This window comes from Zea mays, chromosome 1 (assembly GCF_902167145.1).
Source record: "Zea mays cultivar B73 chromosome 1, Zm-B73-REFERENCE-NAM-5.0, whole genome shotgun sequence".
Taxonomy (NCBI): domain Eukaryota; kingdom Viridiplantae; phylum Streptophyta; class Magnoliopsida; order Poales; family Poaceae; genus Zea; species Zea mays.
Genome location: NC_050096.1, coordinates 255,088,966 through 255,110,831, shown reverse-complemented (window position 1 = coordinate 255,110,831; position 21,866 = coordinate 255,088,966). Strand labels below are relative to the sequence as shown.

The 21,866-nt window shown below is 46.3% G+C and overlaps 1 protein-coding gene and 1 long non-coding RNA gene across 2 annotated transcripts; one reads left to right on the top strand and one right to left on the bottom strand.

Annotated features, from left to right (window-relative positions):
• Positions 1-10,801: 10,801 nt before the first annotated feature.
• On the bottom strand, positions 10,802-11,104 carry LOC118476156 (uncharacterized). The gene is made up of 2 exons (XR_004855530.1): positions 11,058-11,104; positions 10,802-10,985 (listed from the first exon to the last, which is right to left on the bottom strand). It is a non-coding gene; the product is annotated as an uncharacterized lncRNA (long non-coding RNA).
• Positions 11,105-19,667: 8,563 nt separating this feature from the next.
• LOC103643673 (uncharacterized) lies at positions 19,668-21,620 on the top strand. Its single transcript, XM_008666857.2, has 3 exons — positions 19,668-20,202; positions 20,457-20,727; positions 20,806-21,620. The coding sequence occupies exons 1-3, from the start codon at positions 19,997-19,999 to the stop codon at positions 21,526-21,528; spliced, it is 1,200 nt and encodes a 399-aa protein (XP_008665079.1). The 5' UTR covers positions 19,668-19,996; the 3' UTR covers positions 21,529-21,620.
• The last annotated feature ends 246 nt before the right edge of the window (positions 21,621-21,866 follow it).

Genomic DNA, 21,866 nt, shown 5'->3' with positions numbered 1-21,866 from the left:
GATTGATCTTTGCTAATCCTCCTAGGTACAAACTAAGGACTTTATATAGTCCAGTACAGGCGCACATAAACTGCTGCCACCCCTATTTATTCTCTAACAAACTCCTACTATTTCTCATTTGATATCTAATCTAAACAAACTTATCCTTATCCCTCTAATCTTGATCTCCTGGCGTGGCCTGGCCTATGGGCTGCTTGGGCCGCCTTTCATATGTTTTACCCACCATAACATCTCTCCCCTCCTCCAAGAACAGCTCGTCCTCGAGCTAAAAATGGGGTAGGAGGACGTGAACTGTTGCAATGGCTCCCAAGTAGCTTCTGTCGGCTATGTTCCACTCCATTGTACTTGAACATGTCAGACACCTCGTTGTATTCTTGCTTTGAGCACCTTCTCTGGTGAGGGCAGCAGTCGACCATTCTCCATTGCTGGAAGAGCAGGAGGTAGCACTGGTGGGACGCCTCTGTATGGTTTGAGGAGACCAACGTGAAAGACGTCATGGATGCATGCTCCCATTGGGAGTTCCAAGCGGTAGGCGACCTCGCCGATTCGTTCTGTGATACGGAAGGGTCCAGCATATCGAGGTCCCAACTTGCCTTTGGGTCGGCGCACCAAGGACTAAGCTTGACGATTGAGCAGACGGAGCCAAACCCAGTCGTCCACTGAGAACTCCAAGTCTCGATGATGTGCATCATAGAATCGCTGAGCATGTTCTTGTGCTTGCAGCAGCCTATCTCGAACTTCACTAAGGAATAGACCACGTTCACTAAGCATTTCATCAACTGTCTGGTTTGCTGTTGTGCCCGGCTGGTAGGTAAGCACTAGAGGAGGATCCCTGCCATAAACTACTCGAAATGGGGTAGTGTGCAATGCTGAGTGATAAGTTGTGTTGTAGCAGTATTCTGCCCATGGTAGCCACTCAACCCATGCCCGTGGACGGTCTCCTGTGATGCACCGGAGGTACATTGCGATGGTTTTATTAACAACTTCTGATTGGCCATCTATTTGTGGATGGAAGGTTGTACTCATCCGAAGTTTGACACCTGATAGTTTGAACAGTTCTCGCCAAATGTTCCCAGTGAAGACGGGGTCACGGTCACTGACAATAGACTGGGGAAAACCGTGAAGGCGAACCACCTCTTCAAAGAAAGCTCGGGCTACACTTGTTGCTGTATAGGGGTGGCTTAAGGCAATGAAGTGCGAGTATTTGGAAAATCGATCTACTATTGTCAAGATAACTGATTTGCCATGCACCTTTGGAAGCCCTTCTATGAAGTCCATGGATATGTCTGACCAAATCTGGGAGGGTACCTCAAGAGGTTGCAGGAGCCCAGCTGGGTGGAGAGCTTCGGTTTTGTTTTGTTGGCAGACTGAACATGCCCTAACCCAATCCCTTACCAAGGCTCTATCTTTGGGAACAAAAAAATCGGCCCGTAGTCGGTGTAATGTTTTCTGGATTCCACCATGACCAGCCGAGTGGGCTGTACCGAGTATGGCCGGCAGCAGGGATGAATTTGGCGACACAAATATTTGTCGGCCATGCAGAATGAGCCCATAGACCATCCGCCATGGTTCAGTGAGGGTGCCGTCTTTGATCTGAGTACAAATGCGTTGACAGTCTTGGTTAGAGGTGCACTCCTGACGCAACTCTTCATACAAATGGAAGGTGGGGCTAGACAACGTGGCGATCATGTCGTCTGTAGTCTACCGTCGTGACAAGGCATCTGCCACTATGTTGAATCGACCTGCTCTGTATTCCATGGTAAAGTCAAACCCAAATAGTTTGCTGATCCACTGATGCTGAGGCACTGTTGAAAATCTCTGGTCGAGCATGAATTTTAGACTGAAGTGATCTGTGCGCACTATGAATCGACGACCCCAGAGATATGGTCGCCAGTGACGAACTGCCTGAACGAGACCAATGAGTTCACATTTATAAGCTGCGAGCTTGACATGACGGGCTACAAACGGCCTACTAAAGAATGCCAGGGGCCCAGATCCTTGATGCAGGACCGCCCCAAATCCAGAACCAGAAGCATCACAGTCCACAATGAACATTTGATCGAAGTTGGGCAGTTGCAACACTGGGGCTATAGAAAGAGCCTTTTTGAGTTCCTGGAATGCCGTGTCAGCAGCCAAACCCCACTTGAAACCTTCTTTCTTCAGTAGTGTTGTTAATGGTGCTGCAATAGACCCAAAATCTTTGATGAAATTTCTGTAGTAGCCTGCCAATCCCAAGAAGCCACATAATCCATGTGTTGATTGGGGAACCGTCCATGAGGAGACCACTTCCACTTTTCTGTTGTCCATGGCTACCCCGTCTGCTGAAATCACATGACCCAAGTAAGCAACTGAGGTGGCTCCAAAGGAACACTTGGATTGTTTGACAAAAAGTTGGTTACTGCGCAATGTTTCGAGTACCACCTTGACATGTCGAAGGTGTTCAGACCAGGATGCACTGTAGATGAGGATATCATCAAAAAATACCAATACACAACGACAGAGGTACGACCCCAGGACTTCATTCATAAGGGCTTGGAAGGTTGCTGGCGCATTTGAAAGTCCAAATGGCATGACCAGGAATTCAAAATGGTCGTGGTTTGTCCGAAAGGCTGTCTTATGAATATCCTCCGAATGAACCCGTACCTGACGGTATCCGGAGCGCAGATCTAGTTTGGTGAAGAACTTGGCCCCATTGAGTTCATCAAGGAGCTCATCAACTACTGGTATAGGGTACTTGTCTTCCACTGTGCGCTCATTAAGGGCTCTGTAGTCAATGCAGAAGCGCCAAGAATTATCTGCATTCTTAACCAATAGGACTGGAGCGGAGAAGGCTGATGTACTATGTCAGATTGTTTCGTATTTCAGCATTGCTGCACACTGCGCCTCCAGTTCATCTTTCTGCAGCTGAGGGTATCTATAAGGACATACCACCACTGGTGTTGTGCCTGGCATCAGGTGGATGCGGTGGTCACATGGTCGTGCTGGAGGGAGACCCGTTGGGGATGAGAAAACATTATCAAATTGCTAGACTAGGGAGTCCATCATTGGTGTCGGGTTTGATGTTGAAACACGTGCTGAAAGTGGCCTGTGCATCATGCTACGAGTAGAATTCAACCCTTTCCACAAAACTTGGTAACCATTCTTCCAGAACGCCATGTTCATGTTGGCTAAGTCCCAAAGGATGGGACCAAGAGTGCGCAGGAACTGAACCCCTAAGATGATGTCAAAGGAATCCAGTGGAATAGCATAAGAATCCATGGTGAAAATATCTGGACCCACACATAGTCTGAGACTGTTGGCAAGGCCATGACAGTCGATCTTGTCGCCATTTGCTACAGCTACCCGACCTCGGCTTGAGCAGACTTCCAATTGCAATGACAAGGCTGTGTTGAGGTTGACAAAATTGAGTGTGGAGCCTATATCCAGTAATGCAGTGAGCAATTTATCATTTATTTTTACTTGAATCTGCATGGTGTCCTCTGATCTGATGCCTGCCAGAGCATGTAGAGAGATAACTGGTTCTGGCTCCTCATCAACTTCCTCTGTGGCAGTATCCTCTTCGAAGTCAGCTACTTCCAAATAGAATAACCGGGGGCACCGATGGCCGCGAACATATTGTTCATCACAGTTGTAACAAAGCCCTAGCTTTCGGCGTTCTGCCATCTCTCTAGATGTGAGCTTCTTGAATGGTCGCTGCTGCGCTGCATTGCATGTGGCTGGCACTGTTGCCTGTGTTGCTGGGATTGGAACTGATGGTCGTTGGGGTGGTCTCACTGGCTTGGTGGGTGCTGCTATGACGTTGCCATCAAGCACTTGAGAACGCCGTTCATATGCGCGTGCCAAGCTTAATGCGTGATTAAGGTCCCGTGGTGCCATCAACTCGACATCAATTTTGATGCGTTCTGGGAGACCTGCAGTGAATAGCTGGACTTTTTGTTCCTGGGTGAGGGGCGCCGTGTGGGAAAGAAGGTCCCAAAACCTTTCCTGGTAGTCTTCTACGGTTGTCCGGAAGGGAAGCCGGGCCAATTCACCGAGAGGGGTGCTACGCAGCGGAGGACCAAACCGTTGCTGGCAGGACTGCTTGAAAGAATTCCATGACAATGGTGGCTCGTCGCGCTGGAGTTGACAGTACCAAGTCCGAGCGACTCCCGTCATGTGATATGAGGCAAGCCACACCTTCTCTTCTTCCAGCGTACGCTGTCCTTCAAAGAATTGCTCGCATCTGTTGATCCATCCAATGGGGTCTTCTTTACCATCAAACAATGAAAACTCCAGTCGATGAAAGCGAGGAACACTCGTCGCTGGTTGCGAGAATGGTGCTCCTGAATATTCCGGTGGTGGTGGGGGGAATGATGGTAGTGGTGATGGGGAATGAGGAAGGGGTAGACGATGGATTGGAAGGGGGCTGTGGGGTTAGGATGTGTCGTGACTGGCAAAGGATTGGTGTTCACCGGTACCTTGGGGATGCCGCCGTATCCCGGCAGGCCATAGGGAATGTCTTGCGGGGTGGCTGGCGTGGATGCAAATGGACATGCCTCGACGACCGCAACACGGGAGGAGATGGAGGACATCTGCTGGGCAAAGTCGCAGAGCTGACGTTGGACTTCACCTAGTGTCGCGGCGATGGACGCCAGGGACTGCTAGAGGGCAGTAGCTGCCGTGCTATCTTCCTCATCATGACCTGACATATCTGATACCAGATTGTAATGATCTCGACTTCTGAGGTTGTATGAGTGGGTAGTAGGGCGAGGCCTTGAGGATTGAGGGCGAGAGGGAGCCGTGCTGGCGCACGGCTGAGACAGAATGTGGCAAGGAGCAATACTCTTCTTAGATTGATCTTTGCTAATCCTCCTAGGTACAAACTAAGGACTTTATATAGTCCAGTACAGGCGCACATAAACTGCTGTCGCCCCTATTTATTCTCTAACAAACTCCTACTAATTCTCTTTTGATATCTAATCTAAACAAACTTATCCTTATCCCTCTAATCTTGATCTCCTGGCGTGGCCTTGCCTATGGGCTGCTTGGGCCGCCTTTCATATGTTTTACCCACCATAACAGATAGTTTCTACATCCGAGGCCGCTTACAAAATTTGAATTTCAAATTTGAAAACTCCACAATAATTTTTCTATGATAAGATGATTTCAAATTTAAAGTTTGTCAATTTCAAAGTTTCATTACATTTGAAGACCTACAACTTTTATTTTGGTGGTTTTTTTCCATCCGAGGTAGTTTGAAAAATTCAATTTTTAAAATTCAAACATAGTTTTGCATGATAATATGATTTCAAACCAAAACATTGTCAACTATAAAGTTTCATAACTTTTCAATACCTACAATTTTCATGTTGGTAGTTTTTGCATTCGAGGTCGTTTTCAAAATTCAAATTTTAAAATTTTTAAATCCAGACGTAGTTTTCGTTGACAAGATGACTTCAAATGAATAAGTTACGAACTACAAAATTCTATAACTTATCAAGATCTACAAAGTTTATTTTGTTTGTTTGGTCATTTGTTAATCCGACATAATGGTTCTAACATTATTCATAAATTTTGTACATCTCTCCTGTAGTATCATAAACTACGATAGAGATATATATGTTTTATGAACAAATTTATTTTTATTTTGTAATATGAGAAATGATTAAAATATAAATTGTACATCTCGAGAAGTTATACAAATCTTTAGTTGAAAACATTTTCATTTGAATTAATTTACTGCTTCAAAATATGATTTTTAAATTGTCTTTGCCTAGTGTTGAAAAAAACAAGCTCTTTAACTAGTGTCTAAAAAAACGCTCGGCAAAGAAACTCTTTGTCAAGTGTCAAAAATAAAACACTCGGCAAAGAGTTTTATTTGTCGAGTGTTTTTTTACCGAGTGTTTTTTGTTTGACACTCGACAAAAAGCTTATTTACCGAGTGCTGAAAAAAGCAATCGATAAATTATTTGGCATTCGGTAAAGAGCCGAATTCTGATAGTATATGTTGTGGCCACGGACTCACTCACGAGAGACCTAAACATTAAATGTTCACAAAAGGGGCTAAAATAATAAAGAAAATAGAGTCGGCGTGCACGAAGATGGACGGACCACGGATAGTTACGTGCACGTACTTAGGTACGTACATCCCTGTTCTGCATTTGCATTCTATATATATAAAAATACATGCACACGAGCGGGGAATGATGTGGGAGGGATGTCGGTGGCTCCCCCTGGATTCCACATGCATGCATGTTTGCATAGGCGTCGATCACTCACATGCATGCATGGCGGCCGCACATGTATGCCCATCCCTCAAATCAGGTTTTTATATATCGAGATCTAACAAAATTGCAGCGACCTAAATGTATAGTTTTAAAATAATATTTATATAATAAAGTATATTAAAGTATAGTTGTAGTGTATATCCTTGTACTAGCTAGGGACGCGTCTGTGTCTGTGTCTGTGTTTGGTTGGTTGGTTGTCGTTGGCGTGACGACGTGCGCATGGATCGGCCGGACAGTCGCGCGCCATGAATTGAATCAATCAAATCAGAGTTGCACGAGGGCCTCTCCCTTGTCGTGGCATGCGGCCGGCCTCTGCATCGTCCTCCTCGCCGTCCCGTCCCAGGCCGGACCGGATGGATGCCCTCTCGCTTTCCTGTTCCTGCTGCTGTGCGCCTGCTCAGCACCCTGGTTCGTCCATGCACGCATGTGACTAGTCGCGTAGCTAGCTAGGTACGGACGGTGGAGCCAGCGTCGCAAAAATTACGTACGGGTCAAATCCACACTCTCGAATTCTATTAAAAAAGAAAAGAAAAGGGTGAGGAAAAGCAAATAAATAGACAAACACTCGAATTTTTTCTATAACAAAGTACGTAGTCGCATAAATAAGACAAGGAAGAGGTCCACCTAATTATTGATTTGTTAGGAACCTAAGCCCCCATCATGCATGCTACCACTACTCCCTTCATCAAGGAAGCATTTACTATCCCAAACCGAGGTTTGTTTGCAACTTTCGCTCGAACAGGGGAGTGCCGTGCGTGCGTGTCTATGGCCCCGCTGTTGGACTGCTGGAGCGAGGCCAGCCATAGAATAATTAGCTAGGAGCTACGCGCGCTACGGCGACGACTGAGCTTTCTTGAAGTGAGCAAAAGCTCGCGACTACCGGCCGGCCGGCCCGCCGGATTTGCGCCAAAAGGAAAGGAAAAAGAGCGGGGCGGGCAAATGAAACCTCATTCTATTCGTTAGCAATGCAAGGACTAGTCCTCCAGGATATGCATGTGCATGCAATATTGGTAATGCAAGAAGAAACTTGGCATATAGTGACGACCACGACGACGACGCGTTCCAATCTCCAGGTCATGGTTGTACGTAACTAGTACTACGACTACTCGTTGGCCACTGGGTCGGAACAAATAAAGCGCACACGCGTACGTACGTACGTTAGGCCTTGTAGCACACATGTAATTGAAGGAGGAGAATGGACATCCCACTCACCACATAGATAGTAGTACGTGTGGTCGTAGTAGCCAGCTATAGTGAGGTTATCTCCAGCGGCTCTTCTATCTTATTTTCTATCTCGTCTCCTATTCTAAAGTTCGCTCTGCAAACAATACTATCTATATAGTAAAAAAAAATAGTGTTTTGCACAACCTTACGCACGATCATCCGCTGAATATAACCTAACAGTACTTGGGTATGCACAAGATCGACTAGCTATTAGCTAGTGATAGTAACGAGTCGCCACGGTCGTAGGGGGGTGTCCAAACATATCGTTTTTTATACTATGAGCTAAAACGAAGCGACTCGTTAGTCATGGTGGGCGACAATGACGACGACATGGTAAAAAGTAGTCTAAAAGATATGTTAGTGCTAAAAAGCTTTAACTAGCTTTTGTAGCTAGTTAGCTGTCGGACATAAGTCTAAGCCGTCAGAAATAGATTATTTCCAACTGTCAAAGTCTTATCTCTGACGGTACCCAGCCCTAAGACGTTACAGACAAAAGACAACGTTATTTCCGACGTTGGCCATCGGATATAAGCTACCTCCGACGGCCACGTCAGGCCGTCGGAGATTATTCGATGGCCACAAGCCCTAACATAAACAATCTAAAGGTATATTGTTGCAGTAGGAGCGCGCGAGCGTGCAAGTGCAACCAATGCAGCGAAAACAGGAGATGGTTGTTTGACGATCACATGATGCATGACAAGAGGCGCCACCGGGAAAGCAACAGCGCGCAAGCTCTGCGTGCGTGCGTGCGTACGTGCACACTGGCTCTCCTCTAGAAAAAACCAATTAAAGGCGTGCATGACAGCTACCCGCGGCCCGGCCTAGCTCTCATCATTATCAAATCATTGAAAGGATCGGATCGAGCGCCGTCGCTTTAGCAGCACTTGCGCCGTTTGCCGCCTGGACGCCATCAACGCCACGTACGTACGTACGCCAGGGCTGTGCTGCTGCTGCTGGCTGGTGATGCTAATATATATAATGGCGTAGGGTTGAAGCCTTACCGTACCATATCGTCGTCGTCACGGTAGGGGTGCCGTTCCTATCCGGAATCCGCCCACTATATGTTGTCCTTAAATACACACACGTACGACCACGTACGCGCGCGTCTTAAAAGATGTAGGTTTTATAAATTATTCTGTGTGTTTAATTTGGACACTGAGCCAAATTGTCCTCGATCTTTTGGAAGGAAAAAAACACACTTAATTTATTAAAAACAGTTAATTTTGGACTGAGCCAAATAGCCGGCCGTACGTACGTACTTGCGCACCATCATCGAATGAATAATACGCCACAGGCCGATCGATGGATCGCCTGTCGTACGTCTATATATCGTTGGCGGGAGGAGAGCTTCCAATCATGGATGAATGAATGAATAATGGACGACGAAATTTGGAGCCCAGCCAGCCGGAGGGATGGAGGGTTACTGACTGTTCCATTCCATCGCCCGCCCGGCCGTTTTCCTCCCCGTGCGTGTGTGTGTGTGTGCTGGATGTAGACGACGCGCGCGATTGCATGATTGGGGTCGTCCCTCCCATCCCATTCCATCCCCTCGTGTGAGAGTGACAGGGCTGGGACGGACGGACGGACCGACCGACCGACGCTACCTGCTAACGTACTGCTGTGCTGTGCTGGGGTTAACCACCTTCGATCGCTAGCTCTCCTCCCGTCCTCGGCCAACCTTCCACGTAGGGACGACAGCAGATCGGGTTAGGGGTCGTACGTGGACTACTGTTGGACACCAAACTGGCGGAGGTATTTCTTTCTTTTATTTTCATAATAACTTTCTTTTCAATCAATTTTAAGTTTAATTAGAAGGATAGAAAGGCGATGAGAATGGGAAAAGAAAAATAAAATATTTTATTTTAATGAGTTCCCCCTTATTTTCGCAATTTTCTTATTATCAATTCCATTCATTTTTTATACAATACTTTTTTTATTCTATATCTATAAAAAAACTTTATTTTGTAAACTAAAAAATTACAATAGTCAATATTTCTTATAATAGGTATACTTAATTATATCATAAGAATTTTAATATATATTTTGAATAGATAGAAATAGTAAATTTGAATTGAGATACATATATATTCCATGACAGATTTTAACTTACCCTCTATTTTCGTACCTTTAGTAGTAGGCTTAGTATTTCCGGCAATTGCAATGACTTCCTTATTCCTTTTTATGTGCAGAAAAATAGAAATGACGGGGCCAAATTTTCTCAATGTATTTCCTGGATCATAAAACATATTTTTTTTGTGTAGACATTCCGCGCCCCAGTGATCAGATTAACTCGGGCGATTATCATTATCTCGTGCGTAGTTATCCATGTAATCGTGTGGGATTTGTTAGCTATCGCCTAGTAACGGGTCCAGGTTTCTTAGGCTAATCTCGTGGTTATACATCTAATCACGTTGAATTTGTTAGATATACGATAAAAATATAGTTGGTGTTGGTAGTGTTGTGGTACTGAGTTGACGGCCATGTTTCTTAGGCTAGTCTCGATAAAGAGTTTTATAGTGCAGTTTAGAAGAATGCTATGTCCTATAGAACAAAACGAAACTTAAATTAAACATTCACTGTCAATTGAAAATGTTTGTTCTATAGTTTTATATATTTTGTTTATGATCCATCACTACCGGAATCAACCTCTTCGCCGAGTGCCGGAAGCACTCGGCGAAGCCTTAAAAACACTCGGCAAAGGCTTTGCCGAGTGTAACACTCGGCAAAGAAGGCTCGGCAAACAGTACATCGGCAAAGACTTCTTTGCCGAGTACTTTTCTTCGGGCACTCGGCAAAGAAAAGCGACCGTTACGGCGCCGGTTGACGGAGACGGCGGCTTTGCCGAGTGTCAACGGTGACACTCGGCAACGAAGGTATCTTTGCCGAGTGTCCTCTTGGCAGCACTCGGCAAAGCCGCCGTCTTTGCCGAGTGCCACTTGGGACACTCGGCAAAAAGCCCGCCAGGGAGGGTCCCCATGTCAGGCTCTTTGCCGAGTGTCCCAACTGGCACTCGGCAAAGCCGACATCTTTGCCGAGTGCCAGCGACATAACACTCGGCAAAGAGCCTAAGCCGGTGCCCAGGTCTGTGCTCTTTGCCGAGTGTTATGACCCAGACACTCGGCAAAGAGCCTCTTTGCCGAGTGTTACACTCGGCAAAGTGACCAGTATGTACCTTTTTTATTTGTTTTTTGTTTTCCATCCACACAAACAGAAGATATCACATATATACATCACAGATATCATCACAGACATAAATAGCCAACACAAACATAAAACCGTGACCACAAACATAAATATCCATCACAAACATAAGTGTTCAACACAAACATAAGTCTCAAACGTCGCAAGCTCTCACATAAGTATCAAACAGAAACATAAGTAGTATACATAAGTTGTGAAGTCTAAAACAACGACTCATGGAGGTGGGCGGTTTGGCCGGGGTTGCGTTGGGCTGAACCCTTCCGGAGGGTTGTTGGATGCCGCCCCAGATTGGCCCTGCACAAAGAAGAGATAGCATGTGTTATACCAGATGCATTACAAACATCTAACTACAATTTTGGTACTCACAGGAGTGTGGAAGAGAGTAGGGTCAACTGGGGGGAACAATGGAGGTGGCGGAGCGATGCCCTGTGCGGCGCCAAGGCTCTGCATGTACTGGAACATCTCCGCCATCCTCTGATCAGCCGCCGCCCGCTCCGCCATTATCCTCGCCTCCATCTCTTCTAGTTGGGTCTGTAATATTACAAGCCAACGTTATAGTAACTCAAAGACTAGGTATATAACTAAAGGAAGGACGAGTTACAGAAGCACTAACCTCGAGTTGTGAAATGCGATGCTGTGAGCTGTCGTGCCGAGGTCGAATGGCTGGGCTCGAGCCAGTGCTCCTTGCTCTCACCTGAGACAGAGTGGGAGTGGAGGACGAGTCGATTGCCCCGTCGGCAATCCAGTACCGCCCATGTCTCTTGCCTCCTCCGACCCTCATGAGCACATCGGGGTCGATAGGCTCGGTGCTCGGATCATAGTCTGGGCCATGGACCTCCTGCGCCATGGCGGTGTAGTCATGGAGGCGGCTGTAGACGGCGGGGTTGGTGTAGGCCTCGGGCCCGTCATCCGGGTTGTAGGTGACGTCGGACGTCGCCTTACCCTTATGGGCCATAGCATAGGCCGAGAAGGTGGAACAAGGCCTGCCACCATGTGACACCGACTGCAACGAAAACCAACGAGATAGTTAGAAATAATATCTAACTTAGTGCTATATATCGAAATAAAAAGGTGGCGTACCCATGCTTCGGCATATTGGCCCAGGCTCCGACTGCCTTGGTGGTGCGAGGGCCCTTGCATCTGCAAACGCCGTTCCCGGCTAGCTGTGTGCACCTCGTCCCACTCAGCCGAACACCACCTATCCACCATCTGCTCCCAGCAGAGAGGATGTGCGGCGCACCAATGTGGAATCACCTGCAAAGTAAACACATAAAGTGCATATCAGAAGATAAAATAAAATTCATGCATGGAGTACTGGTACCAAACATGCATGACTTTACCTGCATGTACTGCTCCCTGGTCAACGACATGGTTCGGGCTTGAGGTTTGGTCACCTTCTCCCCAAGGACGGAGCCGTGGTAGGTGATGATGGCCTGGATGCGGGCCTCATAGTGCATGTCCACGACGAGCTTCTTACAGCACGTGGTGGCCACCACATCCGCCCTAGCCTCGTATCCAGCATCGCATCTGAAGAAATCCTGCATACAAAAACGATGTATCCATACATTATTTCAAGAATTTGCAACGAATGCGACATATTTTATATTATACTAAGACTTACCCACAGCTCTTGCTTCACCCGCTCCGCCTTGTTATTGAATTCTCTGCCGTCCCGGTCTACTGCATCGGGGGCGACGGCGTAGTGGTCGAAGGTGAAGGCTGGGCCCGTCACTCCGGCGTACTCCACAAGTCCAGGGAAGTGTTCCCTGCACAGCAGGCCGAGGATGTTGTTGGGGGGGCGACGATGACCCCCAGCATAATCCAAAACCGTCCAAGACCTGTCCAAGTGATAAATAAAAAGTATTAGTTTATATTATGATTTTGAACACATAATATGAACAATGAAGAACATAAAGTTACATACCTCTCCCCTTCCGGCCGAATCAACGGCCGTCTGTCCCGAAGTATGGGACGCGGCGGGAGACTCGCGGGGCCTCGCAGGTAGATGCTCCTCGAACTAGAGCCGCCTGAACCTGAGGCGTCCTGCTGCTGGTCGTCGTCGTCCTAAGGCGCCGGCTGCTGCTGCGCTGCCTGCTCTGCCTCCTGCTGCTGCGCTGCCTGCTCTGCATCGTCCGCCGTCCTACTCCTCCTCCCCCTCCTCCTCCTCAGGAAACCGCCCACCATATTTGTCCAACAACCTGCAATTAAGAGTAAACAAATAAGCACATATAAAAAGATGTATTTAAAAACAGGTGCGAAATAAAAAGTCATATAGCATTACATCGATTAAAAATAATCTTCATATGTGTCGGGGTTAGCCGGATCAAAACTCTCATCATCACTATCAAGCATTTCAATCTCAACACCATCGGAAGACGCAACCTCATCATTGCCTTCAAGGATTACTAAGTCATTATCATTTTGCACCTCATCATCCTCCTCATCAACAACCATTTCAATATCTACGTCCATTCCGATAGCTTCTGTTAAGTCTATCTCAAATCGCCCTTCTAGCCCATCTTCTTGGAAGAACTCTCCATCATATGTGTCCGGGTCTAAGTTGTAATCTTCATCGTTAGGAACAGGTAACCTCCCATGCGGCGATACCTTATACACAACATCCCAACCCTTAAGATGTTCTTTCGTTTGACACGCATATGGGAGATAATACACTTGTGTGGCCTGTTGGGCCACGATATAGACATCGTCTCCTGCTAAGGTGGAATCTTGTCGAATTTCGACTATCCCAAGATTAGAATGTGTCCGTCTCGTCACTTGAGGGTCAAACCAATGACATTTGAATATCACTGGAGTAAGAGGTTTGGAACCATAAAAATTGAGCTCATATATTTCTTCAATTCGTCCAAAATAATCGACATTGTCAAGCCCCGGCGTAAAGACTCCAGAACACGTTGTTTTCCGATTGGGCCGACTTTGGTCGTAGTGTGTTGTGCGAAAACGGTATCCATTGACGTCATACCCAGAATATTTCTTGACCCTATAAGCAAAGCCGTTGGCTACTTGTCTCAACTCGGCACTCATAGACGGATCTCTTTGGCCCTGCAAGTATTCGCAAGTTAAAAGATGCTAAATTGAGTTCAAAGTCGTATCTCTTTTACAAACTAAGCACGTACCTTACGTTTGAACCAGGAAATGAAATCGGGCAACCCATTTCGCGCACCCTTTCTAAGAAGAGCGTCATATTCCTGTGGAGTGGGGTCCCTTGATCGACGCCAGAATTCATGAAGAAATTGTTCCATGTATGGCGTCACCTCTTCAAGGTTGGTCAATACGTATAGCATGATATGTCGCCACTCGTCATGATTCAGGGTCTTGGTGGTCGAGCCACTTGCGCTTCCGAGTTGGCCTCGAAATATGCTAAGGTTCGATTCATTGTCGCCATCATTGTAACGAGGGGGTGGATTATGCACGCTCGGCAGTTTGTCACCATAATAAGTTGTTGTGAAGTTTGAGACCTCCTCTAGAATGTATGCCTCTGCAATGGAAGCCTCGATTTTGCATTTATTTCTACATTTCTTTCGAATAGTCTTTAGACATCTCTCGATTGGATAGCACCAACGTCCCTGCACGGGGCCCCCCATTCGTGCCTCATAGGGGAGATGAAGAATCAAATGCTGCATTGGATTGAAGAAGCCGGGTGGAAATATCTTCTCAAGCTTACACAGTAACACGGGGGCCAATCTTTCCAAGTCTGCAACCACGGTCCGAGATAACTCTTTTGCACAAAGCTGACGGAAGAAATAGCTCAACTCTGAAAGCGTTAGCCAGACATGCTCAGGGACATAGCCTCGAACCATCGCAGGAAGAATCCGTTCAATCCATATGTGGAAGTCATGACTCTTCATCCCTAAGACTCGCATAGTAGATAAGTTCACCCCCCTACTCAGGTTAGCTGCATACCCATCAGGGAACATCAACATCTTGATCCACTGAAGTACTTCCTTCCTCTGGGCCCTGCTTAGGACGAAATCGGCCTTAGGCCTTCTCCATGTCTTTCCGCCACTTGGCGGCTTCATCTCTAGTTTTGGTCTATCACATAACGCTGCCAGATCCACTCTTGCCTTCACATTATCCTTTGACTTATCAGGAATGTCCATAATTGTTGCCCACAGTGCCTCGGCAACATTTTTTTCAGTGTGCATCACGTCAATGTTGTGTGGAAGGAGCAGGTCGTCATAATAGGGGAGCCGAGTCAAGCCAGACTTATGTGTCCACATATGCTGCTCACCATATCCCACAAAACCACCTTCTGTATTGGCCACGAGCCCATCTATCTGTTGACGAATTTCGGCACCAGTCATCGCTGCAGGTGGGCGGTCTGTCACTACGACACCTTTCGTAAAGTTCTTGATGTCTAGGCGGAATGGATGGTCAGCAGGAAGAAATTGTCGATGTTTATCGAAGGACGAATATTTGCCACCCTTTTTCAACCAAATGAACCTGAGAGCTTCCTTGCAAACTGGGCATGGGAACTTACCGTGAACACACCAGGCACAGAATAGCCCATAGGCCGGTAAGTCATGCATGGAGTACTGGTACCAAACATGCATTCTGAAGTTTGTCTTCGTAGCTCGGTCAAACGTCCATACCCCTTCCTCCCAGGCACGTACCAATTCATCGATCAAAGGCTCCATGTACACGCCCATTTTGTTCCCCGGGTGTCCGGGAATTATCAACGACACGAATATATTCTGCCTTTGAAAGCACACACCAGGGGGGAGATTGATTGGGATAACAAACACGGGCCAACATGTGTACGGGGCAGCGCTCATTCCATAGGGATTGAACCCATCTGTGGCCAACGCAACACGTACATTACGAGCCTCTTCGGCTTTCTCACGGTGAATGTCATCAAAGTGTTTCCATGCTTCACCATCTGATGCGTGCACCATCTTGTCAGGATTGTATCGTTTTCCATTTTTGTGCCAAGTCATCTGTTTCGCGGATTCCTCTGTCATGTACAGACGCTGGATCCTCGGTACGAACGGAAGGTGTCGTAGGATTGTCAAGGGGATGTCGAGCTGCCTCTTTTGTCCATCACCAGAGTCTACCTCCATAAACCTAGACGAATTACACTTGGGACAGTACTTTGCCTCCGCGTATTCTTTCCTAAATAGCACGCAGCCCTTCGGACAAGCATGAATCTGCTCATACGTCATCTTGAGTGCACGAAGTAGTTTCTGTGCCTCGTACATGCTCTTTGGCAGAACGTGATCATCCGGAAGCAGACTCCCAATAACCGTCAACAAGCCATCGAATGCGTCTCTACTCATGCTGTACTGCGACTTGAACGCCATTACACGCCCAATGGCATCCAGTTGAGAAACCTTTGTCTGGCCGTGAAGGGGCTTCTGTGCCGCGTCGAACATGTCGTAGAACGCCTTTGCAGTCGGCTCTGGCTCGTCATCCATACATCCTCCCGTGTACTGTGCCTCCTGATAGTCGTTCAACATATCTGCTACCCCCGCATCCGCGTCATAATCCTCGACACGTTGTCTCAGCACCTCCTCTCTCGTACGATGCGCTTCACCATGAAATATCCACCGAGTATAGCCCGACGTAAATCCATTCTTCCAAATATGTTCTACCATGGTCTTCTTTGGTTTTCTTTTCCGGTTGTCACATTTGCTGCACGGGCACGGGACTAGACTCGCTCCTTTAGCAGCTTCGCCATATGCCCGTTCCACGAAATCATCAGTCTTTCTAATCCATTCAGTGGTGACATCGTTCCTTCCTCTACGGCCCGTGTACATCCACTCACGGTCCTCCATCCCCTAACAGAAGCCTAGCAACAGAAAATTTCGGCAGCACCTCCCCTGCACGGGGAGGTTTCGAAATCCTGCAAATAAAAGTATCAGCACGATGGCTGTCTTCCACGCATAATTCAACGGCACGATGGCCGGAAATCCATGCATAAAATGATAAGGACATTCAACCTACGCAGAAATACCCTCATTCTCCTTCTCATTAAAAATGTGACTGTGTCTACTTTGATTACATTAATATAAACATGTGTTTGTTCAAATTAAAAGGTGGCGTAAATAATATTGTTTATTAACTAATACCGGTTCGTTATCAACAAATGACCAAAACAGTTAAACATGCATATAAATATTTTTGTTTATTAACTAACAAACACGCAACATATAAACATGCATAAATTCATGAACACACATATAAACACGCATATAAATAATATAAAAACGCATAATTTATACCTTCGGTGGCGGGCGGCGAGGCGGCGGGGCGACGAGCGAGCGGGTGCGGCGGGGACGGTCGCGGGGAGGGGGCGGACAGACGGCGCACGTCACACGGCCGCGGAGAGCACGACGCACGGCCGAGGAGGGCGCGGCGGGCGGCGCGGCGGGTGGCGCGGCGGGCGGCGCGGCGAGCGGCGCGGCGGGCACAGCGCACGGCCTCCAAGGCAGACGGCGGGCGGCGCGGCCTCCACGGCGGGCGGCGCGGCCTCCAAGGCGGGCAGACGGCGGGCGGCGCGGCGGCGACACTACGGCGGCGCGGCGGCTCGGGAGAGAAGAAAGAGAGAGCGTGAGAGAAGAGAAAGGAGAAAGAAGAACCGGCTAGTTATTTTCCTTCTTTGCCGAGTGCCAGCGATCTGGCACTCGGCAAAGATTTTTTAAAAATTGTAAAATATTCTTTGCCGAGTACTAGATCGGCGGTACTCGGCAAAGAGTTCTTTGCCGAGTGTCCCCCGTTGCGGCACTCGGCAAAGAGTCTTTACTACTTCTTTGCCGAGTGCCCCCAGTAGCGGCACTCGGCAAAGAGTCTTTACTACATCTTTGTCGAGTGCCACACATCTAGCACTCGGCAAAGACCTCTTTGCCGAGTGTCATCTCCAGACACTCGGCAAAGTGTATTTTCATTTTTTTTATTTTGCCTCCCAAACTTTTTGTGGTATGTTCCTACACTATGTAGACCTACATGTATCATTTGTGGACAATTATAACATAGTTTCCATAGTTAGTAGATTTAGTTCGTTTATTTGAATTTCTTCGGAAAATTCAAATTTGAACTGCAGGTCACTCGAAACTTGGAAAACCGTGCATGCAAAAATGATATTCATGTTACTTAGCATAAGTTACGACCGATTGCAGAAGCGGACCGGAAACTTCGAGCAACATGCTCACTAAACATGGTCGTGAACTTGCCATACACATGTTTAAAAATTGTATAAAACACAAACAAAGTCAGAAAATCCTGAAACTTGTCCACGTGTCATGATATCATATGTACAGGCTGCGATAAAAAATTTAGAATGTTTGGAGAAAGTTGTGGGACACTATGTGTAGAAACCTAGGAGAACTACACATGAAATCATAGAGTTTCAATGTAGTTCTCCTAGGTTTCTACACATAGTGTCCCACAACTTTCTCCAAACATTTTAAAATTTTTATCGCAACCTGTACATATGATATCATGACACGTGGACAAGTTTCAGGATTTTCTGACTTTGTTTGTGTTTTATACAATTTTTAAACATGTGTATGGCAAGTTCACGGCCATGTTTAGTGAGCATGTTGCTCGAAGTTTCCGGTCCGCTCCTGGAATCGGTCGTAACTTATGCTAAGTAACATGAATATCATTTTTTCATGCACGGTTTTCGAAGTTTCGAGTGACCTGCAGTTCAAATTTGAATTTTCCGAAGAAATTCAAATAAACGAACTAAATCTACTAACTATGTAAACTATGTTATAATTGTCCACAAATGATACATGTAGGTCTACATAGTGTAGGAACATACCACAAAAAGTTTGGGAGGCAAAATAAAAAAAATGAAAATACACTTTGCCGAGTGTCTGGAGATGACACTCGGCAAAGAGGTCTTTGCCGAGTGTCTATTACGTAGCACTCGGCAAACAAGCCTCTTTGCCGAGTGCCAGCCGTTGGCTCTCGGCAAAGACTGACGGCCGTCAGCTCTGGGACGGCCGCTGACGGCCCTTTGCCGAGAGCCCCGTTTGCCGAGTGCGTTACTCGGCAAACTTGTCTTTGCCGAGTGCCTACCTGTGCCGAGTGTTTAGCACTCGGTAAAGGGGCTCTTTGCCGAGAGCCTAACTTTACCGAGTGCGGCACTCGGCAAAGCCTTCTTTGCCGAGTGCCCGACAAAAGGCACTCGGCAAAGAATGCAACACTCGGCAAAGCCTCGGATTCCGGTAGTGCATATGGAGAGTTGATAACGGTACCAAGAAAATTTTATCCACCGTAAGAGGGCTAGTTTTAGAAACTCAAGTCCCCTCCGATATTGGAGGGGACTGGGTGAGAAATGAACTAACTTTCTCCTCTAATCCCATAGAAGATTTGAGTTTCTAAACTAGCCCTAAAATTCATTTTCTTCTCTCCCTTCTTAAAAATATTGTCATAACATAAAGAACGCATATGGTGCCAGCAGCCTATTCTATGGAAAATGAAACTTCCACTAAAGCCAAACCGTATGGTTCAAGATATATATATATATATAGCATGCATGTCGTCCAAAATTATTGAGACAGCATCTAGTGTTTTGTTCCATCTGAAAGCTAGGATAATCAATAAGATGCAAAAAAAAAAATGGACGAGAATAAAGTATATATACAACAGGATTAATTTGGATGATCATGCACGCACGCACCCACACAGCTCCACCACCGCATCGATCGATCGATTGATGATGGTGCATGTTAAGATGCTTAAATTGACCAGAGCCCCGATTTCTAGTATAGCCATAACTGAGTAATATATAAAGCTCATCAGCCGCTGCAGGCTACCTTTTTCCAAGGATAAAGGAGGAAAAGACTACGACTGCTGGAGCCACAAAGTTAAGGCTAATCACAATGGAGGTTTCATGAGTAGTTTCATGGCATTAATTACTATGACACATCAGCTTTTCTGATGACATGGCACTGATTAAATGAGGGAAGAGAAGGAACTAGTTTCATCCCCACGAAACTGTGCTAACTCGTTTCCAAGACGTGTGAAATCCCGTGAAACTCCCACTGTGACCGGCATCGTTTCATGGGGGATCTCGTGTGCCTCTCGCGCGCTCTTCCCTCGCGAAATCCGCCCGCGCGCGCGCTTCCTTCGCGCCCAGAAATCCATCGCGCCCAGTGATCCTTCGCGCCCAGAAATCCACTCGTCAGCCTGCTTCTTCTTGGTGAGCCTGTAGCCTGGCGCTACTTCTTCTTGGTGAGCACGTAGCCTGGCAAAGAAAGGAGATCCACCTGTTCCTATCCGCCGCCGCTAGCCAAGAAAGGAGACCCCCCCGCCGCTGGTGAGTCCCTGTCCGTGCCGCGATGGAGCCAAGGAAAGAGATGGGTACAAGCTCGGGACGACGCCATTCCTTCGCTGCTGTGAAGCCCCATGCTGGAGCCGCTGTCCATGGCCAGCAGCATGTTCCAGAATTGTCATCGCCAAGTTTGCCCTCGCCGCCGGAGTCGCAGCAAACTCCTACAATGCCACACATGCCGGAGTCGCAAAATCGCTCTCCAAATCTGGCATGGTACAATTGTTTATCTGAATATTTAGGCCTTCGCTGCTGTGAATTGTTTATCTGAATTTTTTAATTCCTCGTTAGGTCTGATTTTTAGGTCTGAATGTTAGGTCTGAATTCTAGGTCTGAATTCCTCGTTAGGTCTGAATTTTAGCTAACTCCAAATTGTATTTGTCATTGAGCACTTCTTTTATTTGTATATGATGGCAGAGCAGTTTGTATGACCACTTTTTAATTGAGCACTCCAAATTATATTTGTACAGGAACTTTTATCCACCTGGTGGTTTTGTGAACCTCATTAACCAACCATACATGACAATGCCATCACATCCATTTGGAGAGAATTTCCACTTTGTTGGTCTTACACAGAACTTGAACACCTCTCCACCACCACCGCCAAGTGCTAAAAGGACTAAAAAAACATCCAGACCTGGTAAAGAAACAACTGACATTGATGCTGATGGTGACACGGCTAGTGAAGAAACTAAGACAGTCAAGAAAAGATATTGGACACATGAAGAGGAAGTGAGGCTGGTAATAAAGCTTTCTAAATATTCTCATATATAGTACTTTACATGAATGATCTGCTAATTTGATGATTCCTATTTGTAGGCTAGTGCTTGGTTGAACTGTTCTAATGATCCAATACATGGCAATGATAAGAAAGGAGAAACTTTTTGGAAAGAAATTGCAGAATACTTCAACAAACATTGTCAAGCAGATCGTCAAAGGGATGTCAATCAACTAAAGATTCACTGGTCACGATTGAAGACGTTGATCAACAATTTTAATGGGTGTTGGAGTGCAGTATCAAAAATACATACAAGTGGATACTCTGATGATCAATTAATGGATGAGGCACAAAAGATGTATGCAAATGCGAATAACGGCAAGCCTTTCACGCTGGTTCATTGGTGGAAAACTCTGAGAAATGAACCTAAATTTTGTGCACACATGTCACAGATGGATAAAGAAAAAGGTCAGAGCTGTACCATTGACATTACTGAAGATAGTGAGCAAATACCCACACAACGACCTATAGGAAGAGATGCAGCCAAGGCTCAAAAGAATGGTAAACGCAAGGCGGAAGAGGTACTAGATGGTATTGTTCTTCTCGGTGAGAACATAAACAAAATTGTTGAAGTGCAAGCAGAACGGAAACAAGAGCGTGAAAAAGTAGCTGAAACTCATCTAAAATTGAAGAAGGACTTGCATTGGTTGAGCATATTTGGCAAAAATATGGGCGTCGTTAAAAAGTGTTTACGAACTCATGTATTATCTTTATATGTTAAAAATATGGGCCTCGTCAAAAATATATGGATCTTCCTAAATTAACCAAGTCATGATTTTTGCGTCCCGTTTTATTTGGAGGTGTTCATTTTCTGATTTTGCGTCTAGTTTTATTTGCGTGTCCAATATGAACTAAAATGAAAGTGTCCATTTTTATTTACATATGGCAGCACATTTATCTCAAACTATTGTACTACTGTTAGGCTACAAATATACATGCCACATTAGATCATGAGACTTACTACCATTTAATTGCATTGTTTAGCTTAGGAAACAGTGAAATGAAACTCTCCATTGAGACATGGTGTTTCATTCATCCTATAATCTGATGTGGCGTTCTTGGAAATAGGGACGTGAAACCCTCCATTGTGATTAGCCTAAGA

What these genes read in the sequence shown, in the direction of transcription:
- LOC103643673 (XM_008666857.2), top strand. Translation starts at nt 19,997, where the DNA reads ATGGAGCCAAGGAAAGAGATGGGTACAAGCTCGGGACGACGCCATTCC. An exon ending in CGCTCTCCAAATCTGGCATG is followed by an intron (nt 20,203 to 20,456) that starts GTACAATTGTTT and finishes ATATTTGTACAG; the next exon opens with GAACTTTTATCCACCTGGTG. An exon ending in ATGAAGAGGAAGTGAGGCTG is followed by an intron (nt 20,728 to 20,805) that starts GTAATAAAGCTT and finishes TCCTATTTGTAG; the next exon opens with GCTAGTGCTTGGTTGAACTG.